This window comes from Pristiophorus japonicus, chromosome 1 (assembly GCF_044704955.1).
Source record: "Pristiophorus japonicus isolate sPriJap1 chromosome 1, sPriJap1.hap1, whole genome shotgun sequence".
NCBI classification, from domain to species: Eukaryota; Metazoa; Chordata; class Chondrichthyes; family Pristiophoridae; genus Pristiophorus; species Pristiophorus japonicus.
The window spans coordinates 424,656,594-424,678,771 of record NC_091977.1 but is presented as its reverse complement, the minus strand read 5'-3'; the positions used below and the strand labels follow the sequence as shown (position 1 = coordinate 424,678,771).

At 44.9% G+C, this 22,178-nt stretch overlaps 1 protein-coding gene across 1 annotated transcript in view; it reads left to right on the top strand.

Moving 5' to 3' along the window:
• Positions 1–22,178, top strand: part of sntg1 (syntrophin, gamma 1) — a 225,346-nt gene that overhangs the window by 76,059 nt on the left and 127,109 nt on the right. Inside the window, exons 7-10 of the mRNA XM_070885809.1 lie at positions 9,774–9,876; positions 15,686–15,768; positions 17,703–17,833; positions 18,794–18,923. Of these exons, the coding sequence (XP_070741910.1) occupies positions 9,774–9,876; positions 15,686–15,768; positions 17,703–17,833; positions 18,794–18,923 (447 nt within the window). The remainder of the gene's footprint in view (positions 1–9,773; positions 9,877–15,685; positions 15,769–17,702; positions 17,834–18,793; positions 18,924–22,178) is intronic.

Sequence of the window (22,178 nt, the reverse complement as noted above, 5' to 3'; positions counted from 1 at the left end):
AGCTAATGTAACACCACGTTTTAAAAAAGGAGGGAGAGAGAAAACGGGGTATTATAGACCGGTTAGCCTGATATCAGTAGTGGGGAAAATGTTGGACTCAATTATTAAAGCGACTCGACCAATCATGGCCAATGAGCTGGAATGAGAAGGGAACGCTGCCAAATGAAGGGCGATCCTCCTCACCGTTTGCGGGGCACCAACGTATGGCCTCATGAAAAACCTGCTCGCTCTAGCAAAACACACAGACAAGTCATACAATGAGTTGTGCACACTGGTCCGGGAGCATTTACACCCGAAGGAAAGCGTTCTGATGGCGAGGCATCTGTTCTACACGTACAAGAGGTCTGAAGGTCAGGAAGTGGCGACTTAAGTCACCGAGCGAAGGCACCTTGCAGGACATTGTGAATTTGAAGGACACTTGGAGCATATGCTCAGGGACTTCTTTGTACTTGGCATTGGCCATGAAGTAATACTTCGATAACTTTTGAGTGCAGAGACCCCAACCTTGAGCAAAGCCATAGCGATAGTCCATGGGCTTATCTCCATCAGTGATAATACCAAACAAATTTCCCAGCACACTAGTGCTGCTGCAAGTACTGTGAACAAAATAACGTTGTTTTCGAATCGAAATGTACATGGCAGGATTTACACGTCCGCAGATAACTCAGAGTCCGCCATCAAGAGTGGTGAATACAAGGCAATTAACACCTTGTTGGCGCTGCGGGGGTGATCATCGATTCCATTTATGTCGATTCAAAGGATACATTTGCAAGGGTTCTGGAACAGTGGGACACCTCCAGCGTATGTGCAGGCAAGCTGCAAAACCTGCTAATCCTGCAAACCACCATGTTGCAGAGGAGGACAGATCCACGGTGGATCATGACGAACCAGAGCCTCAGACCGAGGAGGCAGAGGTATATGGGGTGCACACATTTACCACAAAGTTTCCCCCGATAATGCTGTAGGTTAAATTAAATGGATTCCTAGTGTCCATGGAGCTGGACACGGGTGCAAGCCAGTGCATGATGAGTAAAAAGACTTTCGATAAGTTGTGGTGTAACAAGGCTTCAAGGCCGATCCTGACTCCCATTCGTACCAAACTTAGAATGTACACAAAGGAACTGATTCCTGTAATTGGCAGTGTTACCATAAAGGTCTCATACGATGGAGTGGTGCACGATTTACCACTATGGGTGGTACCGGGCGATGGTCCCGAGCTGGCTGGGAAAGATATGCTGGAACTGGGACAACGTCTGAGCGCTTTCATCCGTTGACGACACCTCATGTGCCCAGGTCCTAAGCAAGTTCCCCTCGCTGTTCGAACCAGGCATCAGGAAGTTCCAAGGTGCAAAAGTGCAGATCCATTTGATTCTGGGGGCGCAACCCATCCATCACAAGTCAAGAGCGGTACCTTACATGATGAGAGAGAGGGTGGAGATCAAGCTGGATCGGCTGCAATGAGAGGGCATCATTTGGCCGATTGAATTCAATGAGTGGGCCAGTCCGATTGTTCCAGTCCTCAAGGGAGATGTCACAATCAGAATATGTGGTGATTACAAAGTAACTATCAATCGTTTCTCACTGCAGGATCAATACCCGCTACCAAAGACAGACGACCTATTTGTGACACTGGCGGGAGGGAAAACGTTCATGAAGCTGGACTCAACCTCGGCCTACATGACACAGGAGCTGGAGGAATCTTCGAAAGGTCTCACCTACATCAACACGCACAAAGGTCTTTTCATTTACAACAGATGCCCGTTTGGGATTCGATTGGCAACGGCGATATTCCAGAGGAACATGGAAAGCTTGCTGAAGTCAGTCCCACGCATCATGGTCTTCCAGGACGACATTTTGGTTACAGGTCGGGACACCGTCGAGCACTTGCAGAACCTGGAGGAAGTTCTTAGTCTGCTTAATCATGTGGGGCTCAGGCTAAAATGCTCGAAGTGCATTTTCCTGGTGCTGAAGTGGAGTTCCTGGGGAGAAGAATCACGGCGGACGGCATCAGGCCCACCGATTAGAAGACAGAGGCAATCAAAAATGCACCAAGACCACAGAACGTGACGGAGCTGCAGTCGTTTCTAGGACTCCTGAACTATTTTGGTAACTTCTTACCGGGTCTTCGCACATGTTAGAACCCCTGCACTCTTTACTGCGTAAAGCAGATGAATGGATATGGGGTAAAAGCCAAAAAATTGCCTTTGAGAAAGCTAGGAAGCTGTTCTGTTCAAACAAATTGCTTGTGTTGTACGATCTACGTAAACGTTTGGTACTAGCGTGTGATGCGTCGTCGTACGGGGTCGGGTGTGTATTGCAACAAGCTAATGAATTTGGGAAATTGCAACCAGTTGCTTATGCATCCAGAAGTCTGTCTAATGCCGAGAGGGCCTCCAGTATGATAGAAGAAGAAGCGTTAGCGTGTGTTTACGGGGTAAAGAAAATGCATCGATATCTGTTTTACCTCAAATTTGAATTGGAAACCGACCATAAGCCACTTATATTCCTCTTTTCTGACAATAAGGGGATAAATCTGAATGCATCGGCCCACATCCAGGCATTCATGTTGTCCGCATACAACTACGCCATCCGCCACAGGCCAGGCACAGAAAACTGTGCCAATGCTCTCAGTAGGCTACCATTGCGCACCACCGGGGTGGAGATGGCACAGCCTGCAGATTTAGTCATGGTAATGGAAGCATTCAAGAGTGAACAATCACCTGTTACCGCCCGACAGATTAGAACCTGGACGAGCCAGGACCCCTTACTGTCCATAGTAAAAAACTGCGTGCTCCACGGGAGTTGGTCTAGTGTCCCATTAGAGATGCAGGAGGAAATAAAGCCGTACCAGCGGCACAAAGATGAAATGTCAATACAGGCAGACTGCCTCCTATGGGGTAATCGGGTAGTTGTGCCAAAAAAGGGCAGGGACACTTCCATTAATGATCTCCGCAGTACCCATCCAGGCATTGTATTGATGAAAGCGATAGCCAGATCCCACGTGTGGGGGCCCGATATCGATGCAGACTTAGAGTCCTGTGCGCACAAATGTAATACATGTTTCCAGTTAAGCAATGCACTCAGGGAGGCGTCACTAAGTTTATGGTCTTGGCCCTCCAAACCGTGGCCGAGAGTTTATATCAACTATACAGTCCCATTCTTGGGAAAAATGTTTTTAGTGGTTGTAGATGCGTACTCCAAGTGGATTGAATGTGTGATAATGTCGGCAAGCACGTCCGCTGGCACCATTGAGAGCCTACGGGCCATGTTTGCCATGCACGGCCTGCCTGATGTCCTTGTAAGTGACAATGGGCCGTGCTTTACCAGTGCCGAATTGAAGGAATTCATGACCCGCAATGGGGTCAAATATGTCATGTCTACCCCGTTTAAGCCAGCATCCAATGATCAGGCAGAACGAGCAGTTCAAACACTCAAGCAGAGCTTGAAAAGGGCAACTAAAGGCTCACTGCAGACTCGCTTATCCCGAGTCCTACTTAGTTACCACACAAGACCCCACTCGCTTACTGGGGTCCCTCCTGCTGAACTGCTCATGAAAAGGGCACTTAAGACAAGGCTCTCGTTAGTCCACCCTGATCTACACGAACAGGTAGAGAGCAGGCGGCTTCAACAGAATACATAGCATGATCGCACAAATGTGTCATGCGAAATTGAAGTAAATGATCCTGTATTTTGTTGAACTATGGACAAGGTGCCAAGTGGATTGCTGACACTGTTTTGGCCAAAGAGGGAAGTAGGGTGTTTGTTGTCAAACTCACAAATGGACTCACCTGCAGAAAACACTTGGACCAAACCAAACTCAGATTTACAGACCATCGAGAACAACCCACAATAGACTCTACATTTTTCGATCCTCCAACACACACACAAGTGGCAACCGACCCAGCGGTTGACCACGAAGCAGAACCCATCATCTGCAGCAGCCCAGCAAGACTCACCACCCCCAGCAGCCCAGCAAGGCCAGCTACACAGCATTCCAGCGAAGACCCAACAAACGACTCACCAAAACCGGTATTTGCACCGAGACGATCAACCAGGGAAAGGGAGGCCCCAGATCGACTCACCTTGTAAATAGTTACACTATTGATTTTGGAGGGGAGTGTTGTTCTGTGTGTAAACCTGTAATTACCATGTCTAACCACATGGTTAGGGCTTATCCCCTGGAGTCCCAAGGGATACCACAATCCCTTGGGAGCACCTGTATATAAGGAAGCCTCACAGGCTGGAGAGGCACTCTGAGATCTGTAATAAAGGACTACGGTCACACTTACTTTGAGCTTGCAGTATCTAGTCTGACTCTTTATCGAAGACATAACACTATGGGCCCAAGTTTCCACATGATTTGCGCCTGATTTTTAGGAGCAACTGGTGGAGAACGGACTATCTTAGAAATCGCAATTCTCCACATTTTTTTTTCTGCAGTTCTAGTCAGGTAGAACAGTTCTACTTTGGAACAGAATTTTTTCTTCAAAAGGGGGCGTGTCCGGCCACTGACACCTGATTTCAAAGTTTCCACAGTGAAAACGAACTCCAAACTAAAGTAGAATGGAGCAAGTGAAGATTTTTGTAGAACTGAAAAAACCTGTTCTACACATTAAAAAATCAGGCGCAGGTTACAAATCCAGAACGAAGTGGGGGGAGAGGGGGGGGGGAGGGGAGGGGAGGGAAGTCATTAAATTCTACAATAAGTTCTTATTTATACTTCTACATATATTATACAAATAAATCCAACCTGAATAAACATTTTTAAGCAAAGAAAAGATTAAATAAACCATCTTCCTACCTGTGTGAAAGTGCTTCAGCCATCGTTCGTTCCCGCGGGGGCGGGAGCCGTTCCGTGCGTTCCCGCCGGGGCGGGAGGGTGAATGGGGGAGAGCCGTTCAGTGTGTTCCCGCCGGGGCGGGAGTGGGGGGGGGGAGCCATTCAGTGCGTTCCCGCCGTGGCGGGAGGGGGGGGAGAGAGCCGTTCAGTGCGTTCCCGCCAGGTGGGAGGTGTGGGGGGAGAGCCGTTCAGTGCGTTCCTGCCGAGGCGGGAGGGCCATTCAGTGCGTTCCCGCGGGGGCGGGGGAGAGCCGTTCAGTGCGTTCCCGCCGGGGCGGGAGAACCGTTCAGTGCGTTCCCGCGGGGTCGGGAGGGTGGGGGAGGGGGAGAGCCGTTCAGTGCGTTCCCGCGGGGGCGGGGGAGAGCCGTTCAGTGCGTTCCCGCTGGGGCGGGAGTGGGGGGGAGAGCCGTTCAGTGCGTTCCCACGGGGGCGAGAGGGGGGGGAGAGCCGTTCAGTGCATTCCCGACGGCGGGCGGGGGTGGGGAGGGAAACGGCTGCCTCAACTTTCTGAGGCTTTCTCACTGCTGCAAGAAGTCTCAGTGCTGATGTGCTGATGGCAATGTGCTTTTTATTAAAAAATGTTCAAAAATTAAACAGCTACAAAGAACTACAAAAATGGCCGCGTGCCAATGTTTCCTTCACACTGCGCGTGTGCGAACGCTCCAACGCGCACGCACAGCGTTGCCCGCAGGAAAAAAACTAATTTAAATAGTATCCACCCCCTCCCACTTACAAAATCGGCGCGAGTGTAGGCTCCGTCCCCCTGCACGCCGCGCCAGGCAGACAAGGAGCTGCAGGGCGCTCGAGAATAGCGCGGTTTTTTTTAGGCGCCGTTTTAGGTCGGGGGGCGCCCGTTCTTTTTCGTGTGGAAACTTGGGCCCTATGATTCTATTCTCAGCCCCTTAAAATCAGCTTTTCTCCAATCTATTCACCTGGTTTTCAGCATACATGTCATTCTCAATGATCCTCTTAAAGCATATTATATTATGGTCACTATTGCCCTACTATTACTTCTCTTATTTGTTCTGATTCATTCCCCACTACTTGATCGAATAGCGAATCCTCCCTTGTTGGGCTTTTTACAAATTGGATCAGAAAGGAGTCCTGTACTACAGATTATAGGAACTCCATTCCCTTATCCCCATTACCTACCTCTTCTATCCAGTTAATATTGGGCTAGTTGAAATCCTCCATGATTGTTATTCTATGTTTTTTTACTTGTTTCCCTAATTTGTCTGCATATTTCATCCTCCACCTCCCTTCCACTATTAGGTGGTTTGTAGACTACACCTATTCGTGTGATTGACCTTTATTATCTTTTATCTCTATCCATATGGATTCTATTTTTGTCTTGCTGATAGCGCCGTCACTTTTTTCTACTCCCATTATGTTATCCCACTAAGTACAGCTACTTCACCATCCCTTTTTCCCTCTCTATTTTTTCTAAATATGTTATACCCTGCAATGTTTAATTCCCAGTCCTGATTTTTCGGTAGCCATGTCTCAGTAATCCCCTACTATGTCTGTTACCCTTGGTCAGCGATGGAGCTGAAAGGATACAAGATGCGGGTATCCTCATAAGTTATCCTCCTTCTGGCATGCACCTCTTGTTTTCCCACCCTCCCATCAGCACAACTCCACCGTTGTGCCTTCCTCATTTCACACATCCAAGAAATGCAGCCTTCCCAGCCAGTGGGTCAACAAGTAGAGGCAGCATGCCCAGCCAGTGGAACCGTATATCTCGGCCACAAAGATGCTGTCTGAGATGCATCCTTCCACCTGATTCCTCCTCTTCAGCTTCCTCCACTTCCGCGTCTTCCTATTCCGCATCTTCCTATTCCGTGCCTTCCTCTTCCATGTCTTCCTCTTCTCTTTGCAAGGGGATGCCGTAAATGTGAAATGACAGCATGAAGTGCTGGAAATACTCAGTTGGTCAGGCAGCATGTCAACGTGAGGTGTGAACTCTGTTTTTCTCTCCACGGATGTTGCGTGACCTGTTCCTGCTGAGTATTCGCAACATGTTCTGTCTTCTCAAAGGCCTTCATTTACCATCTGAGCCCTTGCAAGCATCACACAACACTCCCTACACACTTAAAAAAAATCACATCTATTGGTACAAGCCACCACTTCAATAAAATCAAACATAAACATTGCAAACCTTAAATTCAAACTCACCTGAATGATGTGTGTGTGTTCGTTTAAGAGCTGCAGACATCGCCACTGCCAGCCTGCTTGCATGCCAGGTTAATCTGGCGTGCTTAGGATCCAGTGCAGAATTCAACGCTCGGGTTGTAGTTCACGTTGGTGACACTAATTCGGCGTTGCACGCCGATTGACGTCACCACACTGCCATTTTCTTTTGCAGGGCATTGCCAATTACCAGCATAGCAAAGGAGAGGAATATGCTGGCCATCGCGGGAACCACCACTAGCTGCCGAAAGAACTGTGGCATTTCATGGCGCTGAGTACATGAATTTTTAGCCCCAAATTTCTTAAATATGTAGGTAGCACATCTCCCTTGCTTTATTATTATTTGCCAGTTTGGCTCAGTTTCTACCACTTTTGCCTCATAATAGATCCTAAATATTATGTAGCCTTCATAGCATGTATTTATTAAGCCTGAAACCTAAAGACCAGGAAGATTCAGCAGATCAGGCAGCATTTGTAGAGAGTGAAACAGAGTTACTCTACACAGATGCTGCCTGATCTGTTGATTATTTCCAGCATTTCTTGTTTTTATTTCAGATTCCAGCATCCACAGTATTTCGCTTTTGTGTTTGAGACCAAGAAGATTGCTTATTTTGATCCGTGGCTTGTGCTGAGTTAGCTGATGTCTGCCATAGCAGGAGGGATTCTTTCATTGTCAGATAGATGTGCATTCAAACTTTAAATCATTTTGAACATGCCGATGATACTTTTGCAACAGGATCAGCATTAAGGGCTTTATGGCTCAGAGCACAATCTATGTTAAGCCTTTGCATTTCTTTTTGTTGGTTGTCAGAGTTTTTCTGTTGAATTCTGTAAAATGCTGTAGTTAAATCTAATAGCTTATGAATACATGACATGAAGTAATGAGTTTACAATTCAAGAACTGTATACTTATCAATAAAAAATTTTTTTAAGTTTTTGAAAGGCTGAAAGAGCCAATGGGGTTCATTTTAACTTTGGGCGACGGTGTAAAATGTGCAATATCAAATTAGTCGCTCTTTACACACCTCGCCTGATCTTCCTTTTCATTGAAGTCAGTTGAAGAGAAAATTGGGTGGGTGCATAATGAGCGGCCAATTTAATATTGTCTATTTTACACTATTGCCTAAAGTTAAAATTGATCCAATAGCTTTTAGCTGTTATAAGGTGACAATTTTTCTTTTAGTTACATGATGAACAACTTCAACATTAACCGTATGGAAGCTGCATTTTGGCATATTTAACAATGCAAAGCAGTGAGAAAATTCAGTCATATCATTTAATAAGCAAATGGATTTTTTGTCATTTCTCATCATCTTTTGTGATTCAGCCTAATGTAGCTGTGTACAAAACAATAATCACTAGTCTTACCTATTAAATGAAAAGTCCAGGGAAACGATCCAAGGGCAGATTGCTAAAGCTTATCCATAATCCTGTACCCAGTATTTGAACAGATACTTGGGCCCAAAAATTGCTGTCAGAAGCTTCTTGTGGGCGGACGCCACCGACTGAAATTTATTTTACGAAAGTACCTGATGGTCCCGGAGGAAAGTATACTTGTGTTCCGAGGCCTCCATCCACAGTCCAGCGTATGGGCCCACGCATCCCAGGAAAGTAAGCACAAGTTGGGATCACGTGGGCCTGGACTACCAATGAATATGGAGTATTCCCATTGATAATAATTTGTACAAGCTCTCATTACTATCAATGAGAATATCCCGAAAACACAGAAACACAACACAATACATAAAAAAACACCTCACATATTTAAAATTAATTGAAATTATATTAAATTAAATGTTTTAGGAAAACATTTTTTTTTATAAATGTTTTAAATATATTTTAATAGGGTTATAAATAAACTTACTTTAATGGACAGGATTTTTAATAGAAACATTTGTGATAAAACTGAATTTTTCTATCTTTTAAAACTCTTACGCTGATAAAAGTAGGCTATATGCCTGCTTTTACCAGGCGTAAGAGTTTGAAGGACATTCGTTGGGCAAGAGTTGGACAAATAGTCCAAATCTCCGCCCACGAATGTCCTTCTCCCAGGGATGCGTGCGATCTATCAAAAGAAAGATCGCAAATGCGCGCCGACAACCGGCATTTGCGAAGCTTCTTTGGGTGCGTGTACACATCGTACGCAACCAGAGAGGCCGCAATTTACGGCCCAATATCTTTCTCCATTTCTGATTAGCATGTGCTTTTGAGAGTGACAATCTAGCTCAATGATGCCAAACAGTGGTCTCTGTCTCTCATCCCACCAATATATAAACCTGCAGGTGCAACTCATTAGAAGCAGCAATAATTCATTTTAGTTTGACATTAGTTTCTGATCTCTGTCACTCTTAAGAATGATCACAGGTCTTTATCTATAAATGTGTTTCAGTGTGTACCGCTTTTGATGACCAAAAATGTCACTCCTGGTATTTACTTCGTGTTGACAGCTCTGCACGTTTTAATGCTTCTCAAACCATTCTATTCTCTCCATCGGTCTTGCCCTGTTGCTCCCTTACTGGCAATGAAATTAGCAGGCCTACTTATTCACATCCCAAGTCTACTGGAAAAAAACACAGGATGTTTTAGTTTTGATACTTTTTATTTTATTTCACTGAGAGCATCTATGATTTGAACGTTCATGTTGATAAAATTACAGCTCCTTTAAATATAAATATTCAGTACTGACTCTCTGTTAAATGCATTCAATTTTCTTACCTTTACTTCTGTCTTGTAATGAACCACAGGTTCAAGTTCTGCGCAATGCTGGGGAAGAAGTAACTCTTACAGTTTCATTTTTAAAGCGAGCACCTGCCTTCCTGAAACTCCCTCTGTATGAAGACTGCACATGTAAGCACTGTAATCTTTTTATACAATGAATAGTGCTGGCTAAAAACGTATTATTGTTCAAATATTGTTTCTCTATCATTCCACTGCACAGATCTACTCACTGTTTTGATATTCAGTTTGTGCGGAGAGTCAGCTTGAGTTAATCAGTTTGTGATATATAGACAACTGTGCCAATCTTATGCTTGAACACTGGCCTTAGGTCAAGATTTTCTTGATTTAATAAGTAACGGTCTATTGAGACAATGGTACATTTCCCATATTAGAGATAAATGATTCCAAAATTGAATTAAACTGACTTCTACAGACTAAAAATGTACATGGCCCATGAAAAACCTGATTAGATTTTAAATCAATTGAGCTTGATCTGCTCAGAGTCAGATAAATTCAATCATCAGTTGCTCAAATGTAAAAGAAAGGGAGGTGGAGAATTGTACTTTCTCCCACCAGAAACCAACTATTTTTAATTGCTTCTTTATCAGAGATATGGGTCCAATGTTTACTGGAGCATAGTTTTGGAGCTGTTGGAGGAGTTGTGGTAGGGAAATCCGGAACATAAGAACATAAGAATATAAGAATTAGGAACAGGAATAGGCCATCTAGCCCTTCGAGCCTGCTCCGCCATTCAACAAGATCATGGCTGATCTGGCCGTGGACTCAGCTCCACTTACCCGCCCGCTCCCCATAACCCTTAATTCCCTTATTGGTTAAAAATCTATCTATCTGTGACTTGAATACATTCAATGAGCTAGCCTCAACTGCTTCCTTGGGCAGAGAATTCCACAGATTCACAACCCTCTGGGAGAAGAAATTCCTTCTCAACTCAGTTTTAAATTGGCTCCCCCGTATTTTGAGGCTGTGCCCCCTAGTTCTAGTCTCCCCTACCAGTGGAAACAACCTCTCTGCCTCTATCTTGTCTATCCCTTTCATTATTTTAAATATTTCTATAAGATCACCCCTCATCCTTCTGAACTCCAACGAGTAAAGACCCAGTCTACTCAATCTATCATCACAAGGTAACCCCCTCATCTCCGGAATCAGCCTAGTGAATCGTCTCTGTACCCCCTCCAAAGCCAGTATATCCTTCCTTAAGTAAGGCGACCAAAACTGCACGCAGTACTCCAGGTGCGGCCTCACCAATACCCTATACAGTTGCAGAAGGACCTCCCTGCTTTTGTACTCCATCCCTCTCGCAATGAAGGCCAACATTCCATTCGCCTTCCTGATTACCTGCTGCACCTGCAAACTAACTTTTTGGGATTCATGTACAGGGACCCCCAGGTCCCTCTGCACTGCAGCATGTTGTAATTTCTCCCCATTCAAATAGTATTCCTTTTTTTGTTTTTTTCCCAAGGTGGATGACCTCACACTTTCCGACATTGTATTCATCTGCCAAACCTTAGCCCATTCGCTTAACCTATCTGAATCTCTTTGCAGCCTCTCTGTGTCCTCTACACAACCTGCTTTCCCACTAAGTGTGGGTTTCCCCACATGCTGTGAAGTTTTAACTCCAGTGCGTGTGTGAATTTTTTTCCCAGGTTCCGCAGCTGACAACCAGCCTGATTGACAGGCTTGGCAACTTGTCAGATGCGAATGGCTGTCACACAAGGCCACAGCCCAGAAGTAGGTCAGTTTAGCGGTGATGGGGGGAAGGAGTCGCGTGGGAATGGGTAGAGCGCGGTTGCGGGTATCAGTGATCACGTGGGGAAGAAAGTGACAGATCGCGGGGGGAAATCGGGAGCGGTCAGGAGGAGATTGTGAAGACGGGCGGGTATTTTGCAGGGTTTGTTTGTTGGGCCTGGAGGAAACAGTCCTGCTCTTCCTGGCACATACCTGACAGATCCATATGCCTCCTTAAAGTGTTTCAATGACCGATCTGTCTCCTCCAGACCCCACAAGGAAACCTTGGGACTCTCTTGCCTCAGGCTTCCCTTTGCCTTCGTCGAGTGCGATCTTTCCCACCACCACCACTTACCTGACTGCACGTGACCGTTCCCGCAGGTCCCCGATGGCGGCCAGCTGCCGCCTGAAATTACACACCCGCCCGCAGGCCAGATGGTGGATCTGACCGGGTTTGAGCGGAATTCCGATGAAATGTTTGGAAATGATGCACCAGGCGTGCTGCTCACTTCAGGACTCGCACACTGCTCCTGCCCCATTAAAATCGGGGCCTTTATTTCTGGAACTTAGTAGGGACACAGATCACGGGATTGAGCACAGAGTTCACCACACCCAATTTGTGGTGCTCCTGATTTTCTGGATGACTTTTTCATTAATGTTTGATTTACTGTTGTGTTGGCTCAGTTTGATGCCTTCTTGAGATTGTGAAACTTTTTCCCGACTTCAATCAATCGCTCAAATCTGTCCAACAGGCACTCTGCCTATGTGTTAGCAAACTGCAAAGAGTAATGGCCGACAAAAATTGTTTGTAAAGGTGGCACCTGATGAGACACAAATTTCTTAGGGAAGATATGATTGTCATTGTTTGATGAAAGACAATGTTGGCTGTGCTGCTCCAATCGATTATTCCTTTTAGCATAGCTTAAGCAGCATACATTTCCATAGCCGTTAATTAGGCGATAGAAGTTCACTGCTCCTTTCAACTTCCTACGAGTTACTGCTCTCCAAAGCTAGAATAAGGGCTGTGGCTGTTTAATTACTTGAGCACAAAATGAGCATTATTACAGATGAGCTGATGCTGGTGGATTTCTGGTTCAAAATCCTGTTGAATGAACTCCCAAATTTAAACAACTTTAAGTTGTGGCTGCTAAGATAACAGGAAGACCAGCACACTAAAATTGGAAAATGTAGCCATATGTGATTGAAACAGAAATATCTAAAAGGCTAGCATTATACATACTTTGTTAATTCATCAAATAACCTTTTGATTACACTAAAGTATCTCTTTCTGGAACCTATCCAGTTCCCTCTTTGTTTGGTTTGCTTTTCCAAATTTGTGCTCTAATCATTGACTTGTTAGGTGCAATAGACTCTTGAAGGTGGATTTGATAGCCTCATAGAGAAGAGTTGCTTGAAAATGATTTCCTTCCTGACACCACTTGATGGCCCTGAAATTGTGGTGTGTATGACGATGTACTCTCAGACTACGGCATCATATTCCCTTTGAAATCCACCGCAAGTTCGGGATTTTTGTTTGCGCATGCGCGAAATCCGGAACTTGCAGCCTGTCAACGTATGGATTAACAGGCCATCTGCGCAGGTCACGGAAACCAATTACTGGTGTAGAGTTGGGCTATTTAACCACCGACTGGCCAGCGATTGCACACGGAAGGCTTATGGTTGATGCAAGCAAGCGAAGGGCCATTAATTAAACATTTTAATATCGTAAATTATGCACATACACTTTATATGAGTTTATGCAAATATTGGCCTGGATTAAAATTTTTATGATACATAAAATTATCAAAAACATTTAATTTTTTATGGGATTGGTGGAATGAAGGTAATTACGAATAAAATTAAATTTCTGTAAATTGTATAATTATTAGATTTTGGGATTCCATTTCATTTCATTAGGGGCATCCCTTCGTAAATGATTAAAATTGAATTTTGTGATTGGAGGACCAGGCACATGTGATCCCAGGTACGCTTTGGTACTGCCTACTTCCCTGGGACCCATGGGCCATTACGCTGCCCTCTGCCTCAGGGCTGAGACTCCAAGTTTTCACAGTCTCACCGTTAATGGGTATTTTTGTAATTCTTTCACGGGTCAGAGGCGTACTCCGGAGATACGACTCTGACATACGATTTCTAGTCCAATGTCTTTGTTTCCTTTTGACAGTTTGTTGCAGGTTAAAATGTTTCATCAGCATGAAGTTCAGGTGTTCTCAGTGCATTCCCATGAATGCATGGGTATGACTGCTGTCTGCTGCCAAGCTGTGCTGATATTACTGACTCCTCAGAGGAATTGGTTGATGCTTATAGCTAAATAATCTCTAAGCTTCCTTACCTGGCATCATCTTATAAAATTTTTTGGACATCTTGCATTAAATTAATTCATATTGGAGACAAAATTGGGCTCCTGCGCGCAGCCATTAGCACCTCCGGGGGTACTAATGGGGCGCAAATGGGTCACAGTGAGAACAGCGCCCCCCGCCCCCCGTGAAATTGGATGGGGGTTTTGCAGAGGCGCTAAGCGGTAGTGCCCCACTCCTGCCGTTAGTGCCCCGCTCAGTTGCACACGGCAAAGATGACGTTATTGCCATACGCAGCACCTCGTTACCGCCTGGAAGAGAAATTCGTCCGTGCCCCTCACTTACCGCCTGCAGCTGACAACGACAGCTTCAGCTGTTGAGTTACAGTCACCTTGAGGAGCGCTATTTAAAGGCGCCATCTTTACAAACAACTTTTTTTGATCATTACTCTTTATAGCTTGTTAAACATAGGCTGTTGGACACATTTGAGCGATTTTCACCAAGGACTGTTCTGCCTTTGTTTCATTGAGGGCAGATTTGAAACAACAACATTTATATTGTTTCATGGGGCCTGTGTTGGCTCCTCAAGGTTACTCAGCTGGCACAGTTCAGGTTCCCTTCCTCCAGACCGCAGCTACCCCCTTCTGTTACGTGCCATCTTGGCCTGCAAAAGAAAGGAAATTGTGTGAGTAAGAATGTATGTGGAAGATATGCCTGTCGTGGTTGAAAAGCTGTGAATATAGGCGAGGTCTTCCAGATGCAGGGAACTACGATTTCCTCCTTCTTTCCACTGCCCCCACATGTCCACATTATTGAAGTGCATGGCCCTCTCCATTGTAGCAGGATTCGCACCAGCCAACGCACAACGTTGCTGAGAGGTCTGACTCAAGTGCAGCAATGCTGAAAATGAACAGCTGCAGTTTGAAATTACCTCCCCTTTAAGAACTAGAATGAGCTCGAGGCAAGGATTGAAGGCTGATTGCTGAATGCAAGTCAGCTGAAATTGGGTAACTCTCTAGTAATAAGCCCCTGCAGCGCCCCACTGAGGCCATTAACACCTAATTTACTGCTCCATTTACTCCTGGGGCAAAAATGCCCAATTTCCCACAATTTTGTAAGCCAGTTTCCTAGTCGCTAACTTTTCAAAAAGTTAAAAGTAAACACCCCAAACGGGGCACTACCAAATTTCGCTCCCATTAATTCACATGTTGTGATCTTAAAGCTAGCTATTTAAGTGATATTAATAATTAAAAAACGCATAGTAATTCACATGGTCACATCATTTCCACTATCAGGAACACATTATACAAATGTCTATCTTATTGCTAAAAAGGGGAAGAGATGAAAATATGCTCTATTAGTGAAGCTGCTGAGTACAGGTTTTAATTCCTGATTTTCTATACACGGCAACCTCACTAATTGACCATATTTTCCTCTGTTCAACAAAAAGGGTAAAGATGGATATAAACCATTGTTCCTGATGAATCCTCCTGGATTGTTTTATGCAATTATGATTTGTACCTGTAGATGAAGACAATCAAAGACTCCTTGGAAATTGGACCAAGGAAATGTCATCAATGGAAAATAACCTGTCTGATTACCTTAATGTGTCAGAGATTATGTATATAAACTTTTCCTCTTCAGACAATTGGATAAATGGGGAAAAGTCCATGATAGGGAGGATTGTAAATGGTCCATGGGGGTCATCGGATAAATGTACCATATTTCCTTTTCTTGTCCTATGCTTGTTTCTTGTGTTATATGGGAGAATGTTGTCATTTTGGAACCTTCTATAAATATTGCTGAACATAATGTAAACCACAAGTAATTAGCATTGAATTTGATTATATGTCAATCTATTTTTTATTTGCTTATAGGCGTCCCCAGTGATCAGAGCAGTGGTACATCTTCTCCACTTTGTGACAGTGGATTGCATCTTAACTACCATCCCAACAATACAGTAAGATATAATTCTACCTTTAAACTTTATGTGCCAAAATGATTTCCTATTTGTTGTAGCTTCAGTAGTGGTGAATATTTTCCTCTTTTTGGTATTTTAGTAAAGAAGGTAGACATGAGTACAATGTGCTGTTCCCCACTTTGTACCCCTGTTTATTTTTTCACAAGAAATAGCAAACAAGCTCAGTCGCAAACTTCCTGCCAATCTTCACAAAAACACAATTGGCAATTATGTACTCATTATAGACACGTCAGAACCTCAGAGTAGCACCTGGGAGTTCTGCAGGTTTCTCTGGCAGGGGATTGGTGGAATCCCAGGAGAAATGGTGTAAATAGTAAAATACCCTTTTACGCCACTTATCATGGGGTTTCAGCAATCAGCTACCAAAGTTATGGTAGGAGATCGGGAGAAACCTGTGGAAATTCAGGTCTGTGTTTATTATTGTGCCCTGACTTGATACTGACTGTGAATTTCTGCAGGGTTCCTCCAAATCTCCTGCTATAACTTTGGTGGAAGACCAACAGAATCTCCAGAAAAATGTGTAAAAGGCTAAAAGTGCTATGAACGGAGAATTACATTAACTTACATATACATGAAAATGTATTGTGAAACAGTGACAATATGTAGAGCTAGCAGTCAAAAGAACTAAAATGTTAAAGAACCTGAGCAATAGGAGATGACAATAAGTAGAATTTGTTTCCCCCAACAGTGCCATCTATGACTTATAGTGTAGATTTTGCGACTGAGTTCTCAACCACTACCAGTGTGCACCAGTAAATCGCTGGAGAGGTGCCTCAATTTTCCAGTATGCATTGCTGATGGGTGAGGTACTTCATCATGGACAAAGACTCGGAAAATCTACACTTTTATTCTTTTTTATTGAATTATCAAAAGTCTTGTCACGTCTATATTTTATTAAGCCAATGACTGCATGTTACGGGTGAAGTTCATCAATGTATTCGGGCACAATACTGGTTTAGAGATTGAGGTAATTTGTTTGTCCTTGATCGCTGAGATTAGTTGGTTCTGAGAATGGGGAGTCCTGTCTACTCGCAATCATGATGATTGGGGTCATTGTGCTTCAGTGGGATGCAGTGTTAGGAATACATTACATATATTACAAAGTACTTTATTTATTACTTTGCATCTGCTGAAATATCATTGTACAGATTTAAATTTTGTAAACAAGGAGAGTGTTGTTAGTGGGTTGCCGTTTCATACCTTACAAAGTAAGTCTTTTGACCCTCACAACATCACCTGTAATCTATAGATGGTGTTCCCTGTTCACACCGTTGTTCCAGTTTCCTGAATATTGCACACTCCACAGCTGCTTTGGCCCATAGAGTGCTATTTGTACCAGTTCAATGCCTGTGCAGCTTGTTAAGCAGAATTCTTGCAGGTGCATGTGAGCTTTCAAAAAGCACACAGAATAAAGTTGTATGTTCCTCTAATGCAAAAAAAGGAAAAAAATTGAACTCCTGTTTAATCAACTGTCTGTGCAGTAAGAGGAATTACACCTCCATGGTTCTTACATGAGAGCTAACAAACAGACTTTCAATATTTTTGTTATAGTGCTGCTGAAATACATTAAGAATTTTTATATTGACTTTAAGGAGTCTAAAATAACATCCCTTTTAGAATGTTACAGTATAATATCATATAAACCCAACCCTTCTGTCAAAGTATTTGTCAAAGCATTAACCGAGCCTGTCAAATTATTAGGATTTTATTGATTTTCTACCCCAGATTTATCAAACCACAATATGCTTGATTTGATATTCACTCTATCATTCTACTTCATTATATACTTAAATAAAAGAACTGTCCAGGTATGATTATAATAACTTGCATTTTTTGTTTGCAAAACCTTTACAAAAATGTTTTATTATGAATGAGTTGCAATTAGAAAGTGTAACATGATTATTATTTTTCAGGATTCATTATCATGTTCTTCATGGCCTACATCCTCAGGCCTAAAGTGGGAGAAGCGATGGTGTGATCTGCGGCTAATCCCCCTTCTTCATTCTCGTTTGTCACACCATATCCCAGGAACTGATATTTCCAGGTAATGGTTCAAAATATTACTTATTTACAGCAAGTTAATGTTCAAGTTTGGTACTTGGAATTGAGGTGCCACAAATATATTTAATGTTTAAATATTTAACAAATCTTCTCCTCAAGGTTTACAATTTGGCTTGGATTTTCCTCCTGCTGCTGTGATGCAACCCATTTTCTTAGGTCTGGGCTCATTAGTCATAAGGATGGGCAGCATCTCTGCCAGCAAGAGGAAGCCCATCACTGCCAGACCAGAAAGACGAAACAGTCCCACTGCCCAATGAGACATTTTAAGGGGGCAAAAAAGCCCAGAGCCAGAGGCTAAAGTGCAGGGAGTGAAGGCCTCTAATAGGCCCACTCCCTCCATCAGGAGCCTTTCAGGCCATTACTACCCTTACATGGACTGACTGCCACCTTTTTCCAGGAGGTCCTGGGGAACAGCAATAAAAAGAATCAATGGAAGGACAATCTCCTGGAAACCAGGGCTCCGCCTTCCTGTCATGAAAAGGAAACTAGCAGCAGTCCCGGTGCAGATGAGAAATCCAGGTCAGGATGGGCAGTCAGTGGTCGGCCTCAGTTTCCAATTTTGCCACCATTTCTGCTGCAGTCCCATTTGATTTGGGATGGGTTCACAGAGGAAAATCCAGACCACTATTTAGCAGGCTGATAAATTAGCAGCACATTTGTGATGAATTCTGGTAACGTTTCTACCTTTCACATCATTGATAGTTAGTTTCAGTTTAACATCAGAAAAGTATTGATAGATGTTTTCAATATTCCATTTTGGAGTGAAATCGGCCCTAATGAAATGAGTTTGGGTTAAGACAGATTCACAGGGGTAGACGGAAGTCCTGTCCTGCGGTAACTTCACCCTAAAGAGGAAAATCCAGGCCAATGTCGCTAAACCTTTACTGTGGGTGCAGTATAATATTGGATAATTTTCTATTCATATGTCTTGTGACATTTTTAGGCAAAATGCATTTCAAGTGATTGCTGTGGATGGAGTATGCAGTGGTGTCATTCAGTGTCTCAGTGCTGAAGACTGCATAGATTGGCTACAAGCACTAGCAATTAATATATCCAATCTTACCAAGCACAATGTAAGTACAGATGTTTTCACTCACATAAAAGTTTTAGCCTTCCACGTCGATAAACCAATGGTTTACTATATGTGACTTATGTTGCTTATCTATCAAGACATAAAAGTTTTCACTTAATTGAAAAAAAAAGACCACATTTTACAGTGGCAAAATGATAATGAAAGAATCGTTGGTACCTGTATGATTAGAAGATAATAGTGAGATTTTACAAAAGCTTTAGCTGTACATTTACATGGTTATTTAACATCTAAATTATACTGTTCAATTAGTATAATGGCATATTTAATTACATCCATAAAATCATCCTGTGGTACATATCTGATTTTGATATTATCCCCAATAATAGTTGCAGAACTAAAGAAGGGGAGAGTGCTAATTTTATCCAGGCATCTGACAACAATGAAATTAGTTATTTCCTTAAAATATTACTTCAGAGGAATGTGGCTATCCCCCGTCCTCCATCCACACACCCACCATAGAAGGCTATAATGATTTGCAGCATCAAAGTTATGATTGGACCCCTTGGAGGACAAGACCAGATTTTTGATTGGTCCCCTTGGAGGATAAGACCCACCCAGCAGATTGTTTGGATTCTGTAATTAGATCCTGCCTGCCTGAGTAATTAAGATCTTTGCAATGTATAAATTTGATCCATTCATTGTGACAGCCAGGCTCCAGACAGAGCTCACATTGCTCGTACTACTGCTTTCAGAGAACAGACAGGGCTCATCTACCCGAGTTAGGAGCATTCACAGTGCTCACATTACTGAGTTCAGATAGGAAGGGGTGAGGCCATGGTGGGATTTTAACATGAGAATGAGAACTTTAAAATCAAGCTGTTGGTCGACAATGTTCCCCCTAATTTATTTGGGTGTGCGGTCCCTTAAACAGGTTTTGCGGAATCTACAGACCCACCGAGCTGTGTGGCCGCACCACTTTGTAAGCATAAGGGTGGTGGGTGAAGAGGACATGTTGAGTGTTAGGATATATGCAGCAGAGTTTTGGATGAGTTCAAGTTCATTGAGGGTGCAAGATGGCCAAGAGAACATTGAATAGTCGAGTCTGGCAAATAACACATAAATGTAATGTTACGCATGTTGTAGAACCAACACAGAATATGATCTAATTTTTAAAAATTCATTTATTTATTGCCTATCCATACTTGCCCCTGAATTGCTGCAGCTTGGGGTGGGGGGCTACAGGGGCAGGAAAGGGAGAACGTTGTGCAGATATAAAGCGGAATGGGTGGAAGAATGTGATCTAGGCCTCACAGAGGGCAAGAGAGTATGATCTATCTTCCCATCTGGATCACATTCATGCTCCCATCCCCACTCCTCTTCAGATCTGGATCACGTTCTTCCCCCCGTGCCCACTGTTCTCACTGTGCTCCCCCATCCCACTAACAAGGTCCTGACCTTCTCTTCCTGAGTTCCTGACCTTCTCTTCCTGAGTTCCTGACCTCCCCCGCAATACCCCACCCCGAGTTCCTGACCTTCTTCCCCCCCCCTCTCCGAGCTCAACTCTCTGAGCTCATCCCTCTCTGAGATCATCTCCTCCCCTTTGATCACATTTCCTCTTCCCCTCCGATCCCCTCTACTCTCTCCCCTCCGATCCCCTCTCCTCTCTCTCTCCTTCAATCCCCTCTCCTCTCCCCCATCCGATACCCTGTCCTCTTGCCCCGCTGATACTCTCTCCTCTCTCCCTCCGATCCCCTTTCCTCTTCCCCCTTCAATTCCCTCTCCTCTCCCCCTCCAATCCCCTTTCCTCTTCCCCCTTCAATTCCCTCTCCTCTCCCCCTCCAATCCCCTTTCCTCTTTCCCCTTCAATTCCCTCTCCTCTCTCCCTCCGATCCCCTCTCCTCTCCCCCTTCAATCCCCTCTCATCTCCCCCATCTGATCGCCTCTTCTCTCTCCCTCTGATCCCCCCTCCTCTCTCTCCTTCGATCTCCTCTCCCCCTCTCCTCTCCCCCATCCGATCCCCTCTCCTCTCCCCCTCTGATCCCTCTCCTCTCCCCCTTGAATTTCCTCCCCTCTCCCCCCCGATCCCCTCAGCTCTCCCCCTCTGCCCCTCTCCTCTCCCCCCCTGCCGATTCCTCTCCCCTCCCCATCCGATCCCCCCTCCTCTCCCCCTCTGATCCCCTGTCCTCTCTCTCCCGTCTGATACCTCTCCTTTCTCCCTCTGATCCCTCTCCTCTCCCCCTCCAATCCCCTTTCCTCTCCCCACTTCGATTCCCTCTCCTCTCCCCACTGTGATCCCTCTCTTCTCCTACCTCCTCTCCCCCCTCTGATCCCCTCTCCTCTCCCCCTCCAATCCCTTTTCCTCTTCCCTCTCCTCTCCCCACTTTAATCCCATCTCCTCTCCCCCTCTGATCTCTCTCCTCTCCTCCGATCCTCTCTCCTCTTCCCCCTCTCTGATCCTTCTCCTCTCCCCTCTCCTCTTTGCCTCCGATTCCCTGTCCTCCCCCCCCAATCATCTCTCCTCTCTCCCTCCGATCCCCTCTCCTCACACCCTCCTATCCGCTCTCCTCTCCCCCTTCGATCCCCTCTCTTCTCCCCTCTCTCCTCTCCCCCCTCTCCTCTCCCCTCTTTAATTCCCTGTCCTCTCCCCCATCTGATCCCATCTCCTCTCCCCATCCGATCCCCCCTCCTCTCATCCCTCTGATCCCGTCTCTTCTCCCCCCTCCGATCCCCTGTCCTCTCCCCCCTCTGATCCCTCTCCTCTCCCCCTCTGATCCCTCTCCTCTTCCCACTTCAATTCCCTCTCCTCTCCCCACTGTGATCCCTCTTCTCTCCTGCCTCCTCTCCCCCCTCTGATCCCTCTCTTCTCCCCCTCTGGACCTCTCTCCTCTCCCCCCTCTGATCTCTTCTCCTCTCCCCCTCTGATCCCTCTCCTCTTCCCACTTCAATTCCCTCTCCTCTCCCCACTGTGATCCCTCTCCTCTCCTGCTTCTTCTCCCCCCTCTGATCCCGTCTCTTCTCCCCTCTCCAATCCCCTCTCTTCTCCCTGCTTCAAACCCCTCTCCTCTCCCCCTCTGAACCCTCTCTGCTCTTTCGATCCCCTCTCCTCTGCCCTCTCCGATCCTCTCTCCTCTTCCCTCTCTGATCCCTCTACTCTCCCCTTCGATTCCCTCTCCTCTGCCCCTTCCAATCCCCTCTCCTCTTCCCTCTCTGATCCCGCTACACTCTCCTTCGATTCCCTCTCCTCTGCCTCCTCGGATCCCCTCTCCTCTCCCCCCTCCGATCCCCTCTCCCCTAC